General features: G+C 37.0%; 1 protein-coding gene across 5 annotated transcripts in view; it reads right to left on the bottom strand.

Moving 5' to 3' along the window:
* Positions 1-19,215: 19,215 nt before the first annotated feature.
* LOC140228708 (protein phosphatase 3 catalytic subunit alpha-like) overlaps positions 19,216-23,126 on the bottom strand; it is a 108,676-nt gene continuing 104,765 nt past the window's right edge. For all 5 annotated transcript variants that reach the window (XM_072308983.1, XM_072308984.1, XM_072308985.1 and 2 more), the window contains one exon: positions 19,216-20,836. In XM_072308983.1, coding sequence (XP_072165084.1) covers positions 20,721-20,836 — 116 coding nt within the window. In that variant the 3' untranslated portion in view covers positions 19,216-20,720. The remainder of the gene's footprint in view (positions 20,837-23,126) is intronic.

Below are 23,126 nucleotides of genomic sequence, written 5' to 3'. Positions count from 1 at the left end.
CATCATCTCATCTAATTTGCATGTCGTTGCAACTGATGTCATCTTTTTGTGGAAACACATGAAACTGTAAAGATCCCACAACTTTCATGTTCTACATGTGTATTATGCGCGATTCTCATGAAACCTCAACCAATTTGTTTGTTTAAATTTACTCTACATGGTACACTGTAGAGTCAACTTGAAGACAGAAGAGTATTTCACTTTAGTGATAGTAAAGTTATTTGAACCAGTGGACAATGTTTCCAGCAGACACAATATTATCAATAACATGAAGACCTGGCATATCTTAATCAAGCACCATTTCATCAATTGTTGTATTTTTGTTGTTGAATATAGCAGTGTCAACATTGGTAGTTTTGATATATGACATTCAGGAGGCTTTCATTTTCTTTTCTTTTCTTTTCTTTTCCTTCCTACTCTCAGCAGTACCTGGGAAGGGCTTAAATGTCATCAATTTTTTATTTGTACCAGGTCTGGAACCAATGCTCGAGCTACAGTATTATAGAATTTGATATTGCAATGAAGGATAGGAGAAAATATAATTCTTTAATAGTAAATGGTATTTATCTTTCATGGTTTGATTTTTCTTTGGACACCAATGAAGATATATTCGATAAAATAGTGACAGAGCTCTTAAAAAAAAAAGGAAAATTTCAAAACATGCTTATCAAGTAATAAGGAATGTACACTGTGACCCTTCATGTGAGAAAAGAACAGGTAAATGGAAAGACCTTCTCTCCAGTAATGATGAAATAGTTCAGTGGGATGCTATTCATATGAATAACTATAAATGTACTAAATATTGAAACGCAACTTTGCTCATTTAATTTTAAGGTTTTTCATGATATCATTGGTTTAAATGCACTCTTATTTAAGATTTAAACTAGAAATGTTGCTAAGGCGACTGGTATGCCTCTGCCATAATGCACGATTCTCCTAATACATGTAGGTCTATAGTACATGTAGACAATGTGTGATTACATTTTCACAAAATTGGCAAAATATTAAAATGACAAGTTTGTCACAAATGTGTTGAATGTTCACCTTCCTTGACCTAGGTTTAATTGGATGAATAGGAGAGCATGTACTTGGGGATTTAAGGACTTTAACTTGACTTTGACCCATTCATAAGTTTATGAATTGAGTAATTTTCAAGGTATGGAGAAAAAGTGCAATTTCTATAATGAAAAGTTCATTGTTACCATTTTCATCTGGCCTTTGACCCTAAAATTCATAAGGGCAATTCCGCAGTTAGGTGGACATGACATGGATTAAAGAAATGTGCCTCTTTATCTTACCCTTTAATTTAGGTATCAACTAATGCCATGGATGTTCACCAATCACTAAGGTCTTTCAAATTCAGTAGATTTTATTTTTTGTATTTATTGATTTTGCGAGATCTAAAACCATCATTTAAAATGTACATGTGGGACTGGGGATGCTAAAATTCACTTAAATGCAAATTACAGTGGGTTGCTTTGAAACTTTTCCCTCAAATTTTTGCTAAAAGGTAACAGATGAATATATTTAAATACTCCAGAAGTCATGTGACATTTTGTCAATTACAAAAGGGTGAAATGACCTGCGGAATTACTCCGGACAAATGTAACGTTACTAACCGTAACGTTACTAACCATGCATTTGGGGGTCTAGCTAATAAATTATCGGTCGAACTGCTAAAAATATTTGCGTGAACATTTGTCATGATGCAATAATTGAAATTAATGCAACACTTTGTTTGAAGTAACTTGAAATTTTGCACTCTTTTTGTTACAAGACATTGATTTTTTTTTGGCATGTCCTTTTTTCGTAACGTTACTAACCAGCCCTTTTAGTTGCCATAACAATTCTAATATTTATTGGATTGTACTCATTCTTTTCTATATCATAGACCTGGGAAGGATGAACATGTTTTAACATGATTTTGACTTGAAATGAAAAAATGGTGATTTAGTAGTAAAAATAAATATCTAAATTTCTTTAAATGTAACGTTACTAACCGCGGAATTGCCCATAGGATAATCACTGTCAGGCACAACATGCATAAATATGTAGTAAGTTTCAAGATAACTTGAGCCACTTCTGAGATATGGAGGAAAAAGTTAGTTCAGAACTTTCCCTTGATCTTTGACCTTTTGACCTTTGAGGCAAACAAAAAAAAAAGGAAGAAAAAAGAAAGCTTCCAGAGAATCTCTATTAGGTTATACATGCATACACCAAGTGTAAAAAAAAAGATAATCCTGCTGGCATTGCATAAATATGAGGGAAATAGTAAAATTTTGAAGTGTTGCCCTTGACCTTTTGACCCCTGACCTTTGACCCAAGAACCCTAAATTCTCTAGATGTTCACTGCCAGTCAGTACATGTATATATACTATGTTCCATGAAGATACCTTGAACAATTTCCAAGATACAGAGAAAAAAGTTAAGTTTTAATATTTTAGTTGACCTTTTGACCTTTGACCTCATGACCCCAAACTTTCACCAAAGAATCTTAAGTGGGTAATACATGTATACACTAAATTTCAAGAAAATATCTTCAGGCATTGCATAGATATGGTGGAAATAGTGAAATTTTAGGTATTTGACCTTGCCCTTTTGACCTTTGACCTTGAGCATGTGCACCCAAAAGGTGATAGGCACAACTTCACCCCCTAATACACATACATGCCAAGTTTCATGAGGATACCTCAAAAGGTTTTTTAGTTACGCTGTCCACAAAATTCATTACGGACGGACGGACAACCCGAAAACATAATGCCTCCGGCACCACTTCTAGTCAAAAACAGGAAACTGCTTTTCCTTTATTTGTACAATGTCATAAAACACTACCTGTATGGCAAATATTATTTGATTTTAAAGCAGAAAAAAACAAAAATGTATACACCTTTTCGCTATTTAATATGATGTTTGGTGTAAATAATGACATAGAATTTTGTACACATATAACTTTTTTTTATTTCTTTGTCTTCGAGAAGTTCTATATTTGTAGATGTAGATTTCAAGGTTCAACTTAAATTTTGATGCATTCATTGTTTAGTAAAGTATAAACAGAAAACTGAATATGTTATAGCACAAAAGAAAGGTAAATTGCAATGTCATTTGAGGAAGTGGTCCATGTTTTTTTTGTGTTTTTTTTTTGGTTGATCTTCTACTTTATATATTTCATAGACATCCATCTTCGTTTTGTTATTTCATTATGGTAGATAGTTTAAGGTGGCTTGTTTCAACTGAACCCTTGTTATTGCTATAGGCTGGTCATTTGTACATTGTTTAAACTGTTTATTTTGTATGTTTGTGTTTTGGTTGCATTAAAAAATAAAAAGAAAAAAAAATGCAACAGACATAACAAGTTTCAAACATGACAAAGCACAGACTGATGAAAATTCTTCTCATTCATCCAGTCAAAGTACAATCTCATCAGTAATTAGTTGAATCAAGAAACTGGAATCAAACTCACTTGCTGCAATGTTTCACCAATTATCAATTGACTTCTTCGGGCAAATGAGGCTGGAATTGATGGAATGGCCAATCTCGCACTAGACCTGTGAAGGGCCGTTCCATCAGCGGGAGCCTCATTCGCCCGAAGAAGCCAATATGATAATTAAGCAAATTAAAAACACAAGAAATTCATTTTACCCAGCCACCCAGTCCAGCATGACAATCAAAATAAGTTGCTCAGGACTGCTAAAATGTCCATGTTTACAGTGAATTTACCGTAGGCCTACTGTCTATACAAAGCCTGCCACAAATTATTCCATATCATTTCTCTTCAAATACACTGCACCCGATAGTCAACATTAGAAACATTTGTGCATTGAAGAACGTGTATGATGTACGACTATAAATTGTTAATTTGTTCATTCTTCATAAATAATTCATAGCGGCACAATAAAAGTGGCCCTACACCAAATATAAACATGCAGTGTCTAATGCCTCGAAGTTCCTGCTTTTGGAATGCTTCAAGGTACATGATGTAGCCCAGAGATGTACATTGTATCGTCTGAATAGTAGAACTCTACTAACAACAGTTCCCCAACTACAGTACTGCATGCCAACAACTGATGATTAGATGGTACATGTGTACCTAACAGTTCACTTGGTCAACCTAGAGTATCAGTATTACGATAACAAATCACTCTGTGACTGTGTTGGCTAATGTTGGAGTGTACACTTCTCCAATGAAGACTTCGCCCACTACTAATAACAGTACTATAATAATAAAATACTTGTAGGCCCTACCTGTATACCTACTAGACTCCAGCTCCAGCTCCAGCTCCAGCTAGATCCAGGACAGAGGACTCGGCGTGGGTAGGCTGTAAACTGTCTGTGTAGTATCATTCGCGTGTGTACAGACTGTACGGTCTATTACTAAATTGTATGATAATAAATTCCGCTTATATACTTACCCTAAAACTTCACACATGCCTCATTTCGATCATCAGGGCGTATACATCGACGAGTACTCATTTTACAAGGCGCGGCGGAGGTGTTTCCCAGCAGCGGTGTATTCATTTACATCGTAAAGCCAGCTATTGTTTTTCGTCCTCATTCCGCTGACACCGTACCGACGCACAGGCCCACTTGATGTGATACTTTAGTTCAGCTGCTGGTTGAACTGGTGGTGGTCAGCTTTTCCCCGTATTTCTGGCAAGCACAGCACTCCGACATGTGTAATGCAGCGATTTGTGTGTGTGTACTGTGTGAGCAGCTAGCTGCTGCTGGCCCGTCCCTTCTATTATTTCACATCACTTCCGCATTCCGTGTTTGTTGCTTCCATCCAAGAAGTAGAATGGTCCATACAATTCGCACACTTACGGCGCCACCAGAGTCAAGTTGAAGTCATCGGAGACTTTTAGATCTCGATCTTGATTACTCTTTTGTTTTCTTTCATCGTGTCTTTTTCAAGAGAATCAAAAGAATAGCTTTCACGATGGCACATTGCTCCTGCGACATTTGCTTCGGTATGAGGGTTTTAGGTTTAGTTAGATGTAGGCCCGAGGTACAAAAATAATAATAAAAAATAAATAAAAAGCTTATTGAGTAGTTAGTAGTTACTCTCACAGAGATTATTTTCTTAACGCAGACTTGGAACGTATACATGATTGGATGTGTTTCAACAAACTTAGCTTGAATGTCGATAAAACGGACAGTATATTGTTTGGTACCCGTTCAATGTTGACAAAACGCAAAAATTTAAATGTTTATATCAGTGGAAAACATATTCAATGCAAGGAAGCCGTGAAATACTTAGGGATGATAATTTAGACCAAGAATTAAAATGGAACGATCATATTGAATACCTTTGTAAAAAAAAAAAAAAAAAAAATCAGTTAATTGGTTAATTTTTAGGTCGTCTTCGAGTTTATATCAATGAATGTACTTACAATGTAGTAATTTGAAATTGATTTACCGTACAATAATTCTTCCTTTGTTTGATTACGCAGATGTAGTGTATGATTCTCCCACCTGAAATATACCGATCGATTACAGAAATTACGAAACAGGGCTGGTAGAATTATACTTGGAATAAGTCCTTAATATAAACATATATCTAACCATGAATTACATCAAATTTTGAATTACTAATCCCTAAAATTCCTCCGTATCAAACATATCATATCTTTGGTGTATAAAAGTTTTTAATGATCTCAGTGCACCGTATATGCAAAATTTATTTCAATTCGTTTCACATCCATACAATACAAAACATAGCTGAGTAGGGCTATCCTTCCGTTCATTTTATGTATTATTTTGTATGTGCAATGATTATATGTAATGTGACTTTTTAACGGAAAATAAAACTAATTCAAATCAAATTCAAATGTGAGGATTAGGATTATGGTTACGTTTGTGGGTAGAATTTTTGGCTTAGCGTGCAGATATTTCATGGGAACAATAAGGAGCAGATGTCATGGAACCTGTCTGCACACATAGGCCTATACACACACACACGCACACACACACACACACACACACACACACACACACACATATATATATATATATATATATATATATATATATACACACTCACACGCACAGAAAACACAAAAAGACACATGTTGGCCTGAGAATATAACAAACAAATTAATTTTGAACTGTAAACATTCCCCATGACAGTGGTCATGTAGCTCTGTGAAGAACTTCCTGGTTGAAGTTATAGATACATGTATATATGAATATTTTATATACCGGTAGCCATTTCTTTTCTTTGACGGAGGTTGTCTTATAACTTCTTGCCCGAGTACTGTTACATGATTAATTTCAAAATATGGTTATTTTCTGGCGAAATTCTGTGAAAATACTGAAAAGGGATTGTTCGATTTTATGTTACATTGACAAGGCTTGTCACATCATCTGACAAAGGTCGAATTCCCCCTCCCCAGAATAAAACGAAGAAACAAAAAACAAAGAAACAAACAAAAATCCCAAGTAGCAATTAATTTAGGCAGAAATACGATATAAAACATTACATACACATGTGAGACTACATAGAGTGACATGAAATCAAACAGAAAATGTATAACCTTCTCATCAACACACTCGTGTTTTGGTAACATGATAACAGACCAAAGGAGGAAAGTATTATAGGCTCTAATGAACCAAAACATAATTTGTACACTATATTTTCGCACACAGAACTACGATGTGATTAACCCTCTCTATGCCAGTGAGCTCAATGTGCACAAAATTCACACCCAAACCTATAGACAGAAATTAATGTGGCATGCAGAGGGTTAATCTATATCATCATCATATCTACTTTATTGTTAATGTGCTTGATTGATGTGTTATTATCAGTATATCCCGTGAAAAACCTAGTCATACTGATGTGGCACTGCACTTACAAATTTTGGCTTAACAGTGAAAACAAGATGTGAATAAAGGCAAAGCGTGGCTTTAATTGCCACTTAATATATCTCGATGAATGAGGAAAAATATTCATATAAAATTATGTCAATAATTCCATTAAATCAATCCGTTCCAAATTTATCTATGATTCAAAAAATTAATTTTCTATCAACGGGGAAGCAAAATTTACGTTTTGATTATCTGAATGCATATTGTATTATTCCCATGTGATGTCAACACTGATGAGAAAAGTCTCCACACAAAACTTGACACATGCTATACTTAACCATGTTGTCTGTTATTTTCTTATTGATAAAACCATCAAACCAACTTGAAATGAAAGTGTGCAAGGTGGTATTTGACAGTAGATTTTTTTTCCAATTTTCTCTGATCATTCAGCATGCAATCAGGAATCTCACCCTGATATGGCAGGAACCCATTGATAGTCAACGACTAACAGTCTAGTCTTGCAATGTCGTGTTGCGCTTTATTTTTAGAGACAAAATAGGGAAGATTATAGAACTTATATTTGTTCGGATCATCTTATAACCTCATCAAATTGAATCTCAGCGTCACATGGATTGATTAATTGCACAGTTTGGTTTGCAGTATAGAAATCAATACGTTTCATCAGACGCGTATAAAATTGGTACTTGGGCTATGTTTTACGCACACTCTCGAGGACTGTTAGTACTCCTCTCTGGAAGTTAGGAACACAATTAGTTTAATATTCTAACACAACACTTTCGGAGTCTTTACAGGTCACCTCATTCAAATGTCATTGAAACCGTAGATGTATAATAAAGAGCTTGCTTTCAAAAGGCGCTAAATCAATCATTTTTCAATGGATTTAGCTCCTTTTGGAAGCAAGCTTATTGTACTCTAATATTGAAACATGAGTTTAGATGGGGAAAAAAGTCAAAAATTCACTACACAGTGCATAAAGAAGAGCCTGTGGACCCCCACCAAGATCAACCCCCGCTCGGAGGCCCATTATAATCATTCTACCTCATGCGTGAAATACATGTTTGCATCCGTCTTTATCATGTTTTAGTTGAGGGCCTAAACATTTTATTTTGTTCATATGCATGATATAAAAATATGAAAGTATGTACAAACACGCAATGAAAGGTGACTATTTGAACCTCGTCTAATTTCATTGTATCTAGGCACCTAAAGCTTCTTATGAACGCGGAGGCATGACGACTACTTCCTAAAACTTACTTGAGCACTTAATTTGTTTAGGACGAGAGAAGGTGAGCTGGCTGCTCGCCTTATGGACGTCAAGGAGTTTTCTTGTCCCTAAGATAAAGAGAGTTTTAATAAGGCGCCTATTTATGCACTGAACAAGGCGCATCGGCGAGTTCTATTCAAGAACCTTCTCGTCCTAAAGGAACATAATTGAGACTCTCATCTTGTCTAGAAAAAAAAAAACTAACAGCAATTAAATCAAGCATAGAATGATGCCTTAAATATACATTTGCTTTTTGTTTTAAAGTTGACATGGTGAAGATAGTCATGTTAATATGTTTTGCCTTGAGAGTTTCATCGCAAAAACATAGACAGAGGTAACAAAACAAAAATCATATTTCACTTCGGATGGGCTGTGCCGGCCCCTCGCTGAATGGCGCTTTTGAGAGGCACCGTCGGCGAGCAGGGCGCGATGTCACATGTTTTGTAACAGAAGTGACCATAAGAAGCAACGCGCGATGTAAGAATAATATTGTTTTGCGACATCATTTCACAAATAGTGTACTATTTGGAAAATTGCGTCACAAAACGTGACGTCATTTTCAAAATAGTATACCAAGGAGTGTCAAACAGGCAAACATTCTAAAATTCTGAAAATATATATAATATAGTCACGCAAAGCTCTTCAAACCGATCACTATAGAGATAAATTTTGATCCAAAATAATGACGTGAGGTATAAAATCATAATACCGAGTTTTGTGACAAATAATACATAAGGCGGTTTCATGGAAACATGTCTGTATAATATAGTGTGTAATCAAAGTCGGAACTTTGTAATCGTTATATAGTGTTTATCATTTCTTGCTTTAATGAAAACGTCACTTCTCAATCTGTATGTTCAATCCTTTCCTTTTAACGTTCTATTGGTTGTTACTGATCGTATTCTTTATTTTGTGTGTGATTTGTCTATATTTTTGTGGTCGATTGAGGCAGGAATTGGTGCATGTAATGACTGCTTTGTGACACTTTGGGCTTCATCATAACACACATGCGCGCATACACACACAGTAATGCGTTCTGATGGATTCTTGAAAGACTCCAGCGAGAAAGTAGTCAGAGATAATTCAGTGGGATTTGATTACGACGAATGAGTCCTTAATTGGCATCATTTTGGAACTGCAGTTGCTGGCTCGTTATCCACTACGAGCACATCAGTGTTGTATATAGTGTCTTCATCAATAGTCGTCACAGTTTTGACGAAGTCTTTGTAATTACGTGCAATTGAACTTCTATTTTTTTTCATCGTGGTTTGAAAGGCAGGTGAGACTGGTCCTCTTGTATGCTTTCAACGATAGATGGCGTTACAACAAAAATGTGATCGTCAGAATGTGCATGTCTTGTCTGACTTGAAGAATGTCTTGCACCTGTCGATAATTTACCAGACACACGTCTGACACGTGTTCAAAATAAGAAATAAATAAAACTCCATAAAATACTAAATAGATTCAACGTCTTTCGTGTTTCATCTCTAGGTAAACCGTCTTACTGCACTTCAGTCCTGCGATATATTGTATTTGTGTGTGTGTGTGTGTGTGTGTGTGGGTGTGTGTGTGTGTGTTTCTTCCTGCTCAAAATCCACTCAGAGGTCTTTCAAAGAAGCCTTTACTGTTAAAAAAAAAAAAGTGCTTGCATTTTCCAGATCTACACGGCGACAAAAAAGTCAGAAAAGAGCGTCCAGCTTCATTGAATTTTTGTGAAGCAATCCATCCTGATCAAGCACAGCTACTTAGTTCTCCCCAAGCTAGTTTGTTTATTTGTTTGTTTCAACAGATTTATTCCAGCTGCCCTCCCCATTCTACCTAACACACACACACACACACACACACACACACACACACACACACATATATATATATATATACATATACATATATATATACAGATATAATATATATATATATATATATACACACACACACACACACACACACACACACACACACACACACATATAATTACATGTATATATGTTGAGATTCAAGTATTGGCTCCATGAAGAAATGAAGAAACAAACTGGTAATGCATTTTTGGCCAATAAAGCATGAGTTTATTAGACTCAAATTTTCAGCGTCCTATGCCTTCATTAGGAGTCTTGACAAAACACCTGAAGAGGGGTAGGATGCCGAAAATTTGAGTCGAATAAACTCATGCTTTATTGGCCAAAAATGCATTACCAGTTTGTTTCTTCATTTGTATATATATATATATATATATATATATATATATATATATATATATATATATATATATATATATATAAACTGTAAAACGAGGAATGTTCGCATGCATTTTAATTTCGCGAATTTCGCGAGCGCGAAGATTCGCGAAATTAAAATGCACGCGAAAGTTCTTGTATACACTATATGCATTGAATACCAGTGGCAGTTCGCGAAAATTTCATGCAGCAGAAAAGGCCGTCGGCTCCAATTCGTGAAAAATTCATGCCACGAATATATCATGTTTTACATTATATATATATATATACGTTTTATATAAGAGAGCGAATGAAACAGTTTGCCAATGTATCTATAGTCAGTCACAAGGTTCATCCCTTGAGGTATGAGATGATAGAGTCAAACTATTGCAACTTGTGCTATTTACGATGTGCTTCAGTTACAGTGGTACATGTATTTCTAATGAAAAAAATTCATGTACCAATCTCTGAAGCACATCTGTAAACACATTTTGATGACAATGCACCTGTTAATCTTTAAGATCTCAAAAGCATTTGTAAATAATTTTAAGTGTTTGTGGTTGATTCTTGTGAAAGTTTGAGTCAATGAAACTCATTTATAAAAATGTACTAAAGTACTCATTTGTCATTTAAAAACAAAACAAAACAGGGTGCTAGCAGCTAGCCAGGTCAAGCAGACCACCTAACCTATCCATACAAGCTCATCTTTGAGATAACCTGCAAACTTTTGAATGTTTTTACCATGGCACACACCCCCCACCCTTCATCTTCATAATATTACAACTCTTTTGGAAAGCACCTCTCAACACTGGGGGGGGGGGGGGGGGGAGGGAGGGATGATAACTAAAATATCAAATGTAGATTGATTGAATGTAGCAATGGCCCATATATTCCACTTTGCACATGAGCAGAAAAAGAACAGAAAAAAAAAAGAGCAGAAGAAGAACATGTATGGCAAAATTGTTATGATGGGCAAGATTTTATTAAGATGTTACTCATGTAATTATATTACAGATGTATTGTATAATTGATGAAAATGATGATGATTGTTAAAAGGATACTACTGTTATTTTGTATTTTGTTAATGAAATTGCAGAAAGTTGATTTGAAAAAAAAAAGGCATACAGAGAATAAATCAAATCAAATCAAAAATCAAATTATGTACTTCGTATCATGCCACTTTGACTGATGAGGTGCCTAACCAATTGAAAAAAAAAAGGTCATTTTCCATGATGTTCACATCAGCTAATCATGAAATGGCTTGTAGTAGTAGAACACATCAGTAAAGTTTGAGGAAGATTGGACAATTTCTTTAATTTTAACGTTTCTGTGCCGACATCGCTGGGTACAACAGGTCGTGACACATCACTGCAGGATGATGTAAAAATACATGTAGGTTCCACAACATTTGCTCTTACTTCCTGCAACATTTGTTTCCTTGAAATATCTGTACACTAAGCCAAACAAATTCTGCCCACAAACATAACCCTTACCCTTATCCTAATCTTCACATCAAACTAAACCTATAACCCTACCACAACCCTAACCCTAACCCTAATTCCTTGATGAAAATAAGACCAGAGCAACTGTTGCAGGAGCAAATGTCATATCACAATGAAAAATAATATAAAGAGAATTCCACATACTGTATTTCCATCTTTCTTGCATAATGAAAGAGCACTTTACTTACCTCTTACAGAAAGCAGGGGAATAATCTTACCTGTAACATGCCTGTTGGTGGGTCTAGGGCAATTACCCCCTAGGCAATTACCCCGGACCCTTCCCCTGGCCCCTAATCCTCATCCTAATCCTGAATCTAACCCTAAACCTTACCCTTACCCTTATCTTACCTCTAACCTTACCACTAACCAGTATTTAGGTAATTGTCCTTGAGGGGTAATTGCCCTGATACACTGGTGGTATGTCAGTAACAACTTGTGGGAAGGTGTATACAGTCAACCTTGCCCGAGTCGAATCTATGTGGACTAAAGAAATAACTTTGACTTAAGAGAAAAGTCTCCTTATGAGGGATTAAAATCAATAGAGTATAAAGAGAAGAGGACTTGTAAAGACATACAACTTGGGTCCTGATTATTTGACTAATGGGAGGTCGACGTAAAAGCAAGGTTGACTGTACTTTTCATTAAAAAAATGAAATTTTCTAGAATTCTATTCAGATTTTCTTTATTATCGTGGTCCTGCTGTGACGTCATCAACTGTTGTCTTCTCATGGAGGCACCAAACTTTAAAAATGCATAACTTTTAGAACAAACAGATTTTTCCTCAAACTTCACTACTGATCTGTTCTACCAATGTTGCTGGATTCACTCAATCCACATATTCCCCTGTAATATAATGAGAGGACTATGGAGTGATGAAATGCATTACTTCAATATTGTAATTTTTGGTGATGTTTCTTGTATCATTACAAGGTAAAACTGCGTCAAAAGGGGATTGAGTTTTCTATCCTAGCAGAATCTTTGTCACAGGCAAGATGACAGAACAAACAAGCAGACACATATAGTATGGACCACAGACATACAATAACACAACACAAACAGTGTACAAACTGGGAGGGACTGGGGACATAGAATAATGAATACAAATGGGCATGTACAGTGTCTTCTCAAGGTGATTTAAAAGAATTCCACTAGAGTATACTATAGCTGTATACATGTGTGCATTCCCTTGTGTTGTGAACACATACTGTAAAAGTTTGTTTTCGCGCGACCAATTTTTCGCGCTCGGCCAAGTAAGAAGAGTTTCGCGCGTTTTTAATTTCGCGGAATTAAGACATCAGATACTGGAACACATGGCAAGCAAAAATATTCGCGTGCTTTTATTTTTGCGCTAGTTTCTGCTTGCGCGAAATGCGCGATTTCAACACCGCAAAAATGTCCACTTTTACAGTAGATGCTTGAAATTATATTATGCTACTTAAAACAAGTGTAAACTATGGGAACCTGTGTATGATTTGAAGAGAATTAATTAGTGTATATACTGCAATGCAATCAGGAAAGTGTTTGTGTATGAGAGAGAATGACATCACAATAGATCATGTCTGTTGCAATTGACATGTTTGATGCTGTTTGTCAGAGAGGGGTATAAAAAACATAAGGTCCCTGAAATGCCTGTTATTACCAGGGCAACCTTTAATTTGTTTTCCTGTCATCTTCCTGCTTAGCATCCCCTCAGCTCACACGGCTCACACAACTCCCTGCTTGTATGCCTTATGGACTCCACACACCGATGCAATAAAAATCCATTCAAAAAGTGCATTTCTCCCTCAATGGGGAAGTGAGCTTTATTTGTCCTTTAACACCAAAGAGTTTTTTTTTTGTTTGTTTTGTCAGAGTAGAAGTCATAATAACAATAATAACAATAATGATAATAAGATATTGTAATCATAATACAACTTTTTCACTTTTGCTTCCTCAGGAAAAAAAAAATTAAATGCATGCCTTTCAACAGATGCACAAGTCCCCATTTTCTTTTCTTTTTTTTTTTGTTCACTCTACAATATAATACAAAATTCTGATGTGATTATATTTCCTAGTAACTGTACAATTGCTGTCACTGTTCTACCGTGTAGTTCATGATTCTAATTTGACTTTTTTTTTTCCTCTTTTGCACAAATGAGCCATGCTCCATAGATCAATCTACGCAAGTATACTGGTATATCAGACGTTTCCACCAGCTACACTCCAAGCCATTCACAGAGTGAGTAATTCCATACTTGAATAGTAAACCAGACCGAGTGGGAGTAGCAAATCACTGATCTGTGAAAGAGTAACTCCATGATGTCCATGTTTCATCATCATCCTTCTATGGTGTTCAAATCTACAGACTATTGGTATAACTTTATCAACTGTATTCATTATACACCACTACCAAGTATGCTAGATTTTGTTTTGGTTGTACTTTGACACTTTCTAACATGTAAACCTTAGTTCAATAATAACATTTTAGCCCTAAAAAGATATAAATAAACAAAAACTCAATGGTTTCTGAAACAGGATGTTACACAGACTCTTTGCGCTCATTTTGTTCCCATAAAAAACAGCAGGTTTGTCTATCTTTTGGGAGAGGGCAGAAAAAAGACAAAACACATCATCCGACTAGCTCATGAGACACCTTCTGCTTTACATGGTGCTCTAAGACACAGTATGAAATAATTACTGTACAATGATTTCATTTTTTTTTTCCTTCCAGAGGGGCAGAATCTATGACTTGAAAAGATAGTAGTCAGGTGCACTGTTACATAACACCTATGCCTCATCATGGTTAATATGACTCCTTAAACTCTCATTTTTCAAATAGTTGATAAACTGGTGCATATGGCCTATGCCCCATGAACAGACCAAATACCAGTATAGGAACTGCAGCATTTTGATTTTTTTTTTTTTCACGATCTGCCCAATTAGTTTCATCTCTCTTTGATAGCTCTTAAACTTTCTTACCAATGCTGGAGAAGGGGGGGGGGGGGGGCTAGATGAGGAACTTACTGGTAACTAATCATACAAATATGTGCAGAACATTTACTGACATCTGTAGAAGTTCACCTGGCAATCTGGAGAAAGGAGGGGAGGGGATGTGAATCCTAGCATGAAAAGGCCCAACCAAGACTGCTTGTTTTACTTTGGCTTGCTTGGGACCCCCGTTTCAGAAACCTGCACTAGACCAAATGAAGAACAAAAAGACAGTCAAACTTCCATGCAAGTATAGATGTTGCCCTCACGAGACAAGAGTTCAGTACCTGCTATACACACATTTGTTTCATTAGTTCTCACTACATCCTACATCTATTTCCCCTCAATGCTGACACACCAAGCAGGGATGTGCCAAACAATGTGGTACATACTCAAACTAACTGATGCTCAGAACAGATCAAAATATCAAACACTTTATCTTCATAGCAAAGCACACAAACTTTGACCCAATATTATAGAAAGAAAAAAAAATGAACGGCTGGGAACGAATTGGAACAAAAATTTGCCAAACGGAATTGGAGAAAAGAGACATACAAGTCACAATTATAAACTGGCTTGATTATTGAAACCACTGCTGTGTTTATACCATTGTTATAGAGTAAACAATCCGCCCTAAATTGCTAGTTTGGAATAAGTGTGTACAAGTTTTCACAATCGTAGCTAAAGTTAAGATAGGCAAACTTTACTGTAGGCCTCTGTACATCCTCTATACATTCTCATGTTTATGTAAACTACAGACACATAACAAACAAGCAAGAACAGACCTTACACTGAAAAATCCTTCTGTTTTAACACACAAAAATCTGCGCTCTTCCAACTGGAACACCCAAATCGTTTGTCATAGACAATATCAGTGATATTAAAGATGAACTAAAATATTTGCGTATATCTACACACAATCACATCATTATTTACCTCACATATCTCTTCAAAATGAATAGAGAAATTATATCACACTGTTATGTATACTTCAGATCATCAGGCAAATAAAAAAAAAACAACTTTTGTACAAGAAATGACGATGAAATATCAAGATAATTGCCTATTCACACATTATTGTCATACAGATTTTTTTCTTTTTTTTTTTCTTCAATCCATGCTATCAATCATATATCTGTACACATTTCAAAATGACAGGGAAATTCATTACAGAACAGATTTTCCCTCGGTAACATTGATAATTATACTGGAAAGAGATCTAATAAAGAATGCATGGTACAAGATATAATTACGTATATAACTTTTGATGTATAGCATCTCCATTCACACTAATCCTGTTTTAACAGCTAATTGTATACACAGGTACATGGTCATAATTAAGATTCAAATTCATGACTTTATAAATTTACTCGAAGTTACAACTCCTACAGATTATTTGCATAAAAGAATACCTGAATACTCCACTACATAGAAAAAAAGCATTGTCCTGAAGTCTAGAGTAGCTTATACAGGTCTGGCACAATGAAAACTACTGGTCAAGGACCCAAATTGTATGACCTCACCTCAGCCCAATGGATCAGCAAGACACTCTGACCTTGGAGAAATGATAACAACGATTCGTTTACCATTGATTCAGAAGAGAATAATTTTTAGCAAGAGTCAGACAATCTGAGCACCTGTATCATCAGGGGGGCAACACCACAACACGCACACCGACACCAGATAATCACGGCATGGTCTTCAGTTTCAATAGTCACTTCCAGTATCAGTGTGCATGCCAGGAGTTGCATTTCATTAACCTTCATTAACCATCATTCTCAGCCTTGGTTCGATACTCAGTGGAATGGGGACAAATATGCTCGATTGTCTAGTTTGGCATACCCTTATGCAGCCCTGAAAAGTAAACCGTTCTACATGGGACGTCTGATGATCCAGACCCAATTGCACTTTAAAATAGACGAGTTTCTCTCCGTATCCTTCCTATCCGGGCAGTTATATTCCATGAAGAACTTGTGTCTGGACTACGCAGCCCCAAGCAACAACTTTCCCCAAGCCACAGCTTTCCCCAACATTGATAAGCTTGGCATTTGGATAATTTTCTCTCCTCTTTTTACTCACCCCTGAGCAATGAAAATTTCAGTAAATTGTCATCAACACCCTTGGCCACAACAAGTCATAAACCGCATAGAATTAAGTGTAACTGTATGTATATTGAACGTACCCTGTAATACAATGAACCGAGGAACGCCAAGTTCTGCTGAGTTAAGAAAAAAGCAACTCTTCATTTTCAGTATGGGGTCATTTCTTCTTGGCACAATTTGTGACGAAACAAAAACAAAAGCTGTTGAGAGAGGCAAAGTGGCTACATCATGTGAATGAAATCTGAATTGTGATTAATTTAATGTGTCTTCTTAGGAAGCAGTGCATGCTTGTGAGCAACTATCTATGGGACTAACAACCCCTCTGACGGACTACATAGGCAATGAAGATAAGAGTACCTGGCCCAAGGACCCAGCCACTGATGGCAGGGGACTTGAACCTGTCACCTCAGCATTGAGAGTCCATAATCTTATCCACAGAGTCACAACACATCCTAAAGTGTAGGCATGATGCCTCTTTTGGCTACGGTTAAATGCCTCTTCTTGTGTGACTAGACTTTCCAAACCGATAGCATGTTTAACCAGAGCTCCATTACAAAGTCCTTAGGACACAGATACATGCTTTCTAACACTGCACGGGTTTGTTCAAGACGTACAGCCCAGACCCATAGCCATCTTATTGATATAAGTCTCAAAGAGGTTAAATGGCAGCTATAACTCCTTGTACAAATACAAGCATAGTGACTATACCTGTGGCTTGCACACAAAGGGATCAATGTATAACAAATACCACTCAGTAAAATAAGGAAATACCATCATGAATGATGACTAGCTCAGTTACGAGAACTGGGAAGAGATTATTACAGATACAAACTTAATGTGGTGACATCAGAAAATTGTAAAAATTTTGAATAAAGCAAAAGGAAAAAAATATCAAAGCTTTGATGAATTTGCAAAATGCAAGAGATTATACATCAAAGCGCAGTTAAGGTGCACACAGGTAATACAAAATGTTTTGTCGTAAAAGATACAAATATGTACCAGTGGATATTTTTTCCCCATGCCGACATGACATATCACAGTTTATGAGCTGTGGTCTTTCCACATAGATAGATTTAAATGAGGCTACTGCTGAAGTACATTGGCGTTATCAAAAAGGAAATTCCTCTGCTGCAAACTGAGGGTGTGCGATGGTGCTCCATAAAGAAAGAAAACGAGCATTTTGCTACAAGTTAATGTTTGTGATGCATAATAACGATTAAAACAAAAACGTCTGATTGCACAAGATCTATTTCAGACCTCCTCAGGTCACACCTCAGCAGCTTTCGTTCAGACTCAGTTAGCCCTACATAAAGTTGGCAGTGTAAATCCACTCAGAGAAGGACATCTGTCTTTTCTTTTGACACTGAGCACATTGATAGATCTTCGACCTTTTTTGTCAGCACACTCTCTTTTGACCAGCAAATAATCAGTTGCAAATAATCTCTGTGACACATGCAAAAACGAAATCTTCCTTGTGCTCCGTTTTTTTTTTTTTAATATAATGGTGTTATATAATTTCTAATAACGAGTGAAAGATACATGGGGCTCAATATAAGCACTGAGCGATTCTCTTCCGTGCAATTGTTATAACATATCGGGTCATGACCGGCACGACCCTGTGACCACAGTCATCCCATTTCATAGCATGAGATAAGAGTTTTCAATATAAAATTATATGAATAGGCAACTTGTACACTGATGATGGGTGAGGGTTATCTTCTTTTTTTTTTTTTGTTCTTTTTTCTTTTGGTGGTACAGGGTGATATAATAATATGGCAGGTTATGACAAACCAAGCTACTGCTACCTTCTCTCTACAAGGATATGATACTCAAAACACACAAGACCTATACTGTACAACTATTTACACAGACATCACTGGAGCTTTTCGGGGGGTTGGCAACTCTAGGTCTTCATGACATAATACAACATGACGTGTTTGCTAAGGTCTGTGGTAGAGTAGGTGGCACCTTGAAGGCGGAAGGAGATTTCAGGTTTCAGACTAGCCAGAATTCATGTCCACATCTGTTGGCCGACAAAGGAATATGTCAACTGACTCCACTCTAGAAAGTTTCCTACGCATGGCAGACCCATTCCAACTCGAGCTCTTCAATTCATACGATAAAAGAGATGACGCCTCGATGGCTACACTTTTTGTATGATGATATACTACATTAATGTGATCATTATCTGTACACCCAAAGACAATATATTTTCTGAAGTCTTCTCATGAGCATCCTTTCCTAAAGGTGTATTTTGTATTCTTGACTTCGATGCTGCCAGTATCTCTTCCTGCTCCCCCCCCCCCAAAAAAAAAAAATAAATAAAAACAAAAAGAGAGAAAGTTTTTATTCTTCCCATCTTCAGTGCATACACAAATAAGAGTAATACAGCTAGGCATAGAAAATTTTAGCCTATTAGAAAGTGTGAATCTTCAGCAAAGAAAGGACAATCAAGTGAAAAAAAAGCAACTGTCTGTCCTACGGAGAAACTTAGCTGTTGTCATCTTCCATGTGCGAGTCACGTGCTAATGTGCATGTGTCAAAAAGATAGGTGCAAACGAATCTAGATTTGGCGAGAGAGAGGAAAAAAAAAGGGGGCACAGCAAATCATGACACAATAACAACTCAGGGTGAGGGAGGGCCCACAGATACTGCCAGGCTTTAACTATAAGCATTATCATCATACCCCCAAGAGAGATTGGGCAGCCAAGGACTAGGAACCCATGGACACTGTCTTTACCCCCGTCTCTCGCTCTCTTTTTCTCTCCAAGTAACACTTCCGCCCCTGGTGATTCATGGGAAATATTGTGGTTTGCCGAACTTCCTGCCGCTGACTGCTAAGGTCAGATGCTCCCCAAGTCTATCTTCCACGGACAAGATTAACCGCAGCGGCGTAATCTCTCGGGAGCCCTGGATCATATTGAGAAACGGCTTCTTGTCTTCCGTGTCTTTCCTCTATCTATTTGGCAGCGGGACAAGAAGCATTATCATTCTCAAGCCATCACGAACACTGACTGATGCTAACCCCTTGGCTCATTACATGGCAGAGCTCAGGCATATTTTCAGCATCCAAACTACTCCTGAGCGAACAAGAAGAAAAAACATACATTTGTGGACTACAAATTTCCTTTCCATCAAGAATGAAGCACTTTGTTATCTGGCTTTCAAACTTCAGTTTCGTCCACGTAATATGTTAGCTTTCTGCATTGAACACTTTCATGATATAACAAAAGAAAGGAATGACAAATTCTGTGATCATCCTAGAGTCAGAAGCTATCAAAGGAAATACGGGCATGCATAAAAAGACCACATTATCACCACGGTCTGTGGGTCCAGAATTCCCACTTATCACTGATACATGTGATGTACCAACTTATTCTTAGTCACTTATCATTCAGCTTTTCCAAAGGAAATGAAACAGTGGGGTCTTTTTAAACAATTTCCCATTTTTGTTCCATTGTTCCACTGTTTGCTGACAAGGAGAAGGCGATGGCACATCGCAGTAGACTTTGTTGCCTTGTTGAGCAGCACAATTGTTTCTTCTTGACATTGGATCCATTCATCAGAGGGGTGAGGAGACACCTCACAGGGCAAGGGAGAGCATGAAGGAAGGACAAACACAAGGGGGCGGGGACATTTGGTAATAGAGAAGGAAAGAGAGAAAGATGGACAGAAAGATTGGGAGAGAGAGAGAGAGAAGGATGAGGAATACTTAGTTCACAAGAATACCACGGAATGCTCAAAGGTGAATGAGAATGGGACATGGGGAGGGGGGTGGGAGATGGGAGGGATGAGGGAAATCAGCCAACAGTGCTCACTGGGGAGGTTGGGGGGTTGGGCAGGGACATTACGAGCCCTTGTTGTTGGTTGGGGGAGGAGGTGCATCCTTGCGTGGGGGCATCTTCTCGTTCTCCTTGTCCAGACCCTTGGCCTCCTCAAAACCACTGATCTTCTGACCAATAGCTGCAGATGAGAAGGAAACAAAATTTATACAGCAATCGATTCAGAACTTTCTCGGACAAATATACATAACAATTAACAACTCCATATCATGCATTTGTCTTAAGTTATGTTTATGTTCAGGTTGCGTACAATGTTAATGCCTAGGACTGTTCATACAACTCATCTTAAACAAGCGACCAATTACTACATCATCCATATACATAAACACTAAGCAAAGCAAAAGAAATATGACATCACAAAATAAGAAATTTAATATCCGTCAAAGTTGAAAGTTTGATATATGCAAAATTGAATGCATCTAAACCATAAAGCCAACTACCTCAAAGGCTATGTTATAGCATAATGATTGGCTTTCTCACCATTTGTTTGGTAGGGTTTGGGATCACAAAACAGGAAAAATCATATTCCACTGGTAAGCTTAGAATCTGACATACATTAACAAATATATCTGTGATCTGACTTTTGGAGACTTTATGAGGAGTTGATAACACTACGTCACATATTTCTCTGACATTTTTTGAAAAATTCTCAACTGAATGGACAAATTAATTTGAATAACATCAGGGTATTTAGAAGGAAGGTATGAGCAGAAGAGATCTATACATATGATCAGCTAGTCTGTAGAGAGCACGTTCAGGAAATAGCCAACCGCTGCAGACCTTTTAAGCATCTCACGTTCCACACTCACACCGCTTCCTCTAAAAATCCAGATATTTCACACAAGAGTTGAGGAAACTACATGCAACTTCATATAGCGAAAACACAATCCCCCACTGTACAAATTTGATAGTCGTGTATTTTATGTATACATGTCAAAATGTACATTTCCAGCTCTACAGTACATTAACAAATCATATTTTCAAATGAACAGCTTTGCAGACAAGTGGTGCATCACTCAGATGTTTTTTTTTTTTTAAATCCCTTTCAAAGCAAAACATCTTTCAGTCCTCATATCTTCTGCACTGATCTGTGTCAATGCTTACTGGATGCAAAACGTGACGAAATCACGGTTCAATTCCATCACAAATGATTCACATTGCTTTTTACAGCAGCACAATTTTAAATGGCAAGGAATGCATAGTCTAACTAAACGCTCAATTTACACATCAGACATACAGATAGAATGCATGTCTCGTTCACACCTATGCATTCTCTTGTGCTCTATTCTGCGCAATCTCACACACCATGTATCTCTTTCATAGCACACCTGGACCTTGCACACCCAAGCACACCTATGTGTACCTTGGTGTAAGTACAGTAAATTTACACGTGAGACACAGCTCGCACATCTGTTGACTTGTTCGTTTTTTGTATGCATGGGTTATTGTGCGGTCTGTGTAATTTTTGGCACAGCTGCATGTTGCATCAAACGTGCACATCAAATTCTCAATTCCATAAAGTGGGAATAACAGAATTAAAGAGATGTTTTCCATTAGAGCCCATGTATTCAGCAAGTCTGCTACTGAAATCTGTTTGATGGGCATGCGCATGCCATTACAATTATTTCTATCTATGAGATCAGCTGTTATCTCAGTAACTGTGATAGTAAGTAGACATTCAGTATCTATGCGAGCTAGATTGGAAAAAACCCAATGTCTTCTGAGATGCTGCTTGTCAAGATATATGTTTATATGACCACTTCTTCTCTTCAAAAAAAAAAAAAAAAAAAAAACATAAAATGAGCACACATACACACGCAGTATGAAAAATTAAAGAAGGGGAGGCCAAGGTTTGTAAGCAGTCTCTTTTTTCATCCACAGTATTAGTCATCATGATGTCTATTCATTGTACTAAATTTTTTTTTAAATAAACAAATTACCTTTCTGGGTTATCTGCACCCATTCTAACTGTGTTGACATATTGTGTTTGATCGCATTCAAAACCCACATCTTGAAGGACGTGACACATAAACCCACGCAGTGTTGGAATACTTTTATTGGTGGGATTAGTACGACTTCTTTTTAGGCACAGACAGGAATTTTCCATAAATGACTATATTCCATATCGAACAAATAGCATTTGCAAACACTTAAGTTTCAATGTAAGGTCAGTAAACAAGGACGAGGTGTGAGGAACAATACAGTTCAGCTTCGGTGCTCAAGACTGAGTTTAGATATCATGTTTGTTGGTTTGTTTGTGTTTTATCTCTTTTTCTCTCTACATTGTTGATACCTGCCTTACTTGGGACCAGGGCCCCATTTCATAAAAGATGTTAGGATAGCAACTCTTGCTGGAATGGCGACTTCAAATAGCAACAGCCAACCAGGAAGCTGGATTCTTGTCGTTACCA

Source organism: Diadema setosum, chromosome 5, assembly GCF_964275005.1.
Source record: "Diadema setosum chromosome 5, eeDiaSeto1, whole genome shotgun sequence".
Lineage (NCBI taxonomy): Eukaryota > Metazoa > Echinodermata > Echinoidea > Diadematoida > Diadematidae > Diadema > Diadema setosum.
This window is presented reverse-complemented; position numbering and strand designations above follow the sequence as displayed.